Source organism: Corvus brachyrhynchos, unplaced genomic scaffold, assembly GCF_000691975.1.
Source record: "Corvus brachyrhynchos isolate BGI_N302 unplaced genomic scaffold, ASM69197v1 scaffold219, whole genome shotgun sequence".
Classification (NCBI taxonomy): Eukaryota; Metazoa; Chordata; class Aves; order Passeriformes; family Corvidae; genus Corvus; species Corvus brachyrhynchos.
The window spans coordinates 1,812,957-1,814,621 of NW_008240034.1; the positions used below are offsets into that span (position 1 = coordinate 1,812,957).

Here is a 1,665-nt window from a genome sequence, read left to right on the forward strand (position 1 = left end):
GCCAGGAGCCCAAACCCAGGGCCAGGAACCCAAACCCAGAGCCAGGAGCCCAAACCCAGAGCCAGGAGCCCAAACCCAGAGCCCAGGAACCCAACCCAGAGCCAGGAGCCCAAACCCAGAGCCAGGAACCCAAACCCAGAGCCAGGAGCCCAAACCCAGGGCCAGGAGCCCAAACCCACAGCTGGACCCCAAACCCAGAGCTGGGATTCAGAACCCACAGCCAGGACCCCGCTTTTAGGGGCAGAACAGAACCGGGAGCCCAAACCCAGAGCTGGAATCCAGAGCCCAGAGCCAGGATTCCCCATCGAGGATGAACACAGGACCCTATAGCCAAAGCCAGAACCCCAAACCCAGAACCCCAGCACCCCCAGGACCCCCCAGGACCCCCCAGGACCCCCTCACTCACTGTCCCGGGCCAGGACGGTGACGCTGACCCCGGGGTCGTTGAGTTTGATGAACGGGGGGCTCCCCCCGGCCGTGTCCCCCTCCCGTGCCAGCAGCACCTTCTTAGCGGAGACGTTCCCGTGTGGGATCTTCTTGTCCTCCTGGATGGGCGGGAGAGGGATCGGGACCCTCAGGGTGGCCCCGTGCACTGGGATGGGCTGGGGGAGCACCAGGGATGGGTGGGAGCCATGGGACGTGGATGGATCGGGAGCTGTGGGGTGTGGATCCATGGGATCCATGGGATATGGATGTGTGGGACCCATGGGATCCATGGGATCCATGGGATCCATGGGATCCATGGGATCCATGGGATCCATGGGATCCATGGGATCCATGGGATCCATGGGATCCATGGGATCCATGGGATCCATGGGATCCATGGGATCCATGGGATCCATGGGATCCATGGGATCCATGGGATCCATGGGATCCATGGGATCCATGGGATCCATGGGGTAGGGATGTGCGGGAGATGTGGGATATGGATGCCTGAGAGTCACGGGATCTGTGGGACATAGGAGAGCCATGGGACATAGGTGGTGAGGAGGGGTCCATGGGATATGGAAGTGTGGGATCCATGGGATATGGATGGATCGGGATCCACGGGATATGGAAGTGTGGGATCCACGGGGTACAGCTGTGTGGGATCCATGGGATATGGATGTGTGGGATCCATGGGATATGGATGTGCAGGATCCATGGGATCCACAGGGTATGGATGTTTGGGATGTTTGGGATCTGTGGGATCCACAGGGTATGGATGTTTGGGATCCATGGGATCCACGGGATATGGATGTGCGGGATCCATGGGGTATGGATCTGTGGGATCTATGCGATCCATGGAGTACGGATGTGTGGGATCCATGGGGTACGGATCTGTGGGATCCATGGGATCCACAGGGTACGGGTGTGTGGGATCCACGGGGTACGGATGTGTGGGATCCATGGGATCCATGGGGTACGGATCTGTGGGATCTATGCGATCCATGGAGTACGGATCTGTGGGATCCATGGGGTACTGATGTTTGGGATCCATGGGGTACGGATCTGTGAGATCCATGGGGTACAGACGTGTGGGATCCACAGGGTACGGATCTGTGGGATCCATGGGATCCACGGGGTATGGATCTGTGAGATCCATGGAGTACAGATCTGTGGGATCCACGGGGTATGGATCTGTGGGATCCACGGGGTACGGATGTGGGGGATCCACAGGGGAGG

The 1,665-nt window shown here is 59.5% G+C and overlaps 1 protein-coding gene across 1 annotated transcript in view; it reads right to left on the reverse strand.

Annotated features, from left to right (window-relative positions):
• The window catches only part of JAK3 (Janus kinase 3), a 14,752-nt gene that overhangs the window by 5,998 nt on the left and 7,089 nt on the right, over positions 1-1,665 (reverse strand). The window contains 1 exon segment of the mRNA XM_017743827.1: positions 408-545. Coding sequence (XP_017599316.1) covers positions 408-545 — 138 coding nt within the window.